General features: G+C 48.5%; 1 protein-coding gene across 1 annotated transcript; it reads left to right on the top strand.

The window, feature by feature from the left end:
* Positions 1 to 258: 258 nt before the first annotated feature.
* Positions 259 to 877, top strand: LOC134729331 (protein FAM87A-like). The gene has a single exon (XM_063597888.1). It carries the CDS (start codon positions 259 to 261, stop codon positions 736 to 738), a length of 480 nt encoding a protein of 159 aa, XP_063453958.1. The 3' UTR covers positions 739 to 877.
* The last annotated feature ends 567 nt before the right edge of the window (positions 878 to 1,444 follow it).

Below are 1,444 nucleotides of genomic sequence, written 5' to 3'. Positions count from 1 at the left end.
AGGCCTAATATCCCGAATCTACAGGGAACTTATGCAAAAAACGTTCACTTTCTGTCTGTGTTCACGTCACCAAGAGAATAGAAAGGAAAAGGGAAGAATGCAAAAGTCAAAGACACGTCACCCTCCTTGAGACAGCCCTCCAGTCCAGGCCAAATCTCAGCCTGCCCTTGGTCTGCTGTGGTTGGGCCTGCACCCAAGCCATGAGCACACGCAGCAATTGTGGCAGCAGAAGCTTCCTCTGGGCTCAGACTCAGGCTGATGCTGCGTCAGGACCTGCTGCGGTCTCGGCTGGGCTTCCTGGGACTCGGTGGTTGTGGGCTGACTGTAAAGCATGGAATGACTCTTAGAAACTGGGCGTCATTCTTTGTGGTTTTCCAAGCTTGGTCTCTGATGATACTCCAGGTCTTAGGAGACATGCTGAATATTTATTATGCTTACATTCAAGCAACATTAACCCTTAAGGCTGATGTAGCTCCCCGTCTTTTTTTCCCAGAAGGAGGAGCACTGAAGGAACATTTTTCCAGTATGGATTCTTTCCAGCTCCGAGAAGCTGGAGGCACATGGATCCCTCGGCCAGCTCCCATCTATGGATGTGCTGTAGTCACAAGGACTGTGACTAAGGCTCAGTCCCTGAGGAGTGCCTTGGCATGGGCTGCTTTAGGCTGTAAACACCCAGTTTTATCCACTTTATGTGAAGAAAGCCAACAAGGGGCATGGAGTGAGTTCCGCAGGTTTTAGCGGCTGTGGCGGCTGGTGCTCAGTGGGGATGATGGAGGGAAGGCGCCTCCCTCTGTGGGCCCCGAGGTCTGTGCGGGAATCAGCTCCGCAGCTGTGTCCAGGGGCAGCCGTAGACCACACACGGCAGGCTCACAGCTCTGTTCCATGAGAACTTTATACACAAAAGCAGACAGGCTGGGCTTGGCCTCTGGATTATAATCTGCTGACCCCTGGGTAAGAAATTTTAAATATTTACTTAATTTTGTTCAACAGAAGGGGTGATATACTGAGGAGTGAATAATGGGAAAGATCTGATTCAGCTGTATCAGGAAGGACTGGTGTAAATTCAACTTATTAACTGAATTCACAGTATTTGTGTTTTATGCCTTTAGGGGTTAAAAATGGGTCACACACGAGCAGCATGCACTTCAATGGCGTGGCAGGGCACCTCAGTGTTTACATGTGTGGTTCCCATGCTTACCAGGGCTGGAGGCCCCTGTTAGTAGTGAAGTGCATGTGCAGTTCTGGATACTTTTCCTGGCTTTCTCTATTTGTGTGAGCTTGTGCAGTTAGAGGTTTGGGCTGAATTTGGGTAGAAATGGGTGGCTCACAGGCTGCAAAAGTTCTGTGGACCCTTTTTCCCCCAGCTGATTAATGTTGTAAATATTAGAATATTATTACATAAAAGTCTGGATTTTTAGTTTCTTTCACATTGGAATAGCTGCCA

This window comes from Pan paniscus, chromosome 18 (assembly GCF_029289425.2).
Source record: "Pan paniscus chromosome 18, NHGRI_mPanPan1-v2.0_pri, whole genome shotgun sequence".
Classification (NCBI taxonomy): Eukaryota; Metazoa; Chordata; class Mammalia; order Primates; family Hominidae; genus Pan; species Pan paniscus.
This window is presented reverse-complemented; position numbering and strand designations above follow the sequence as displayed.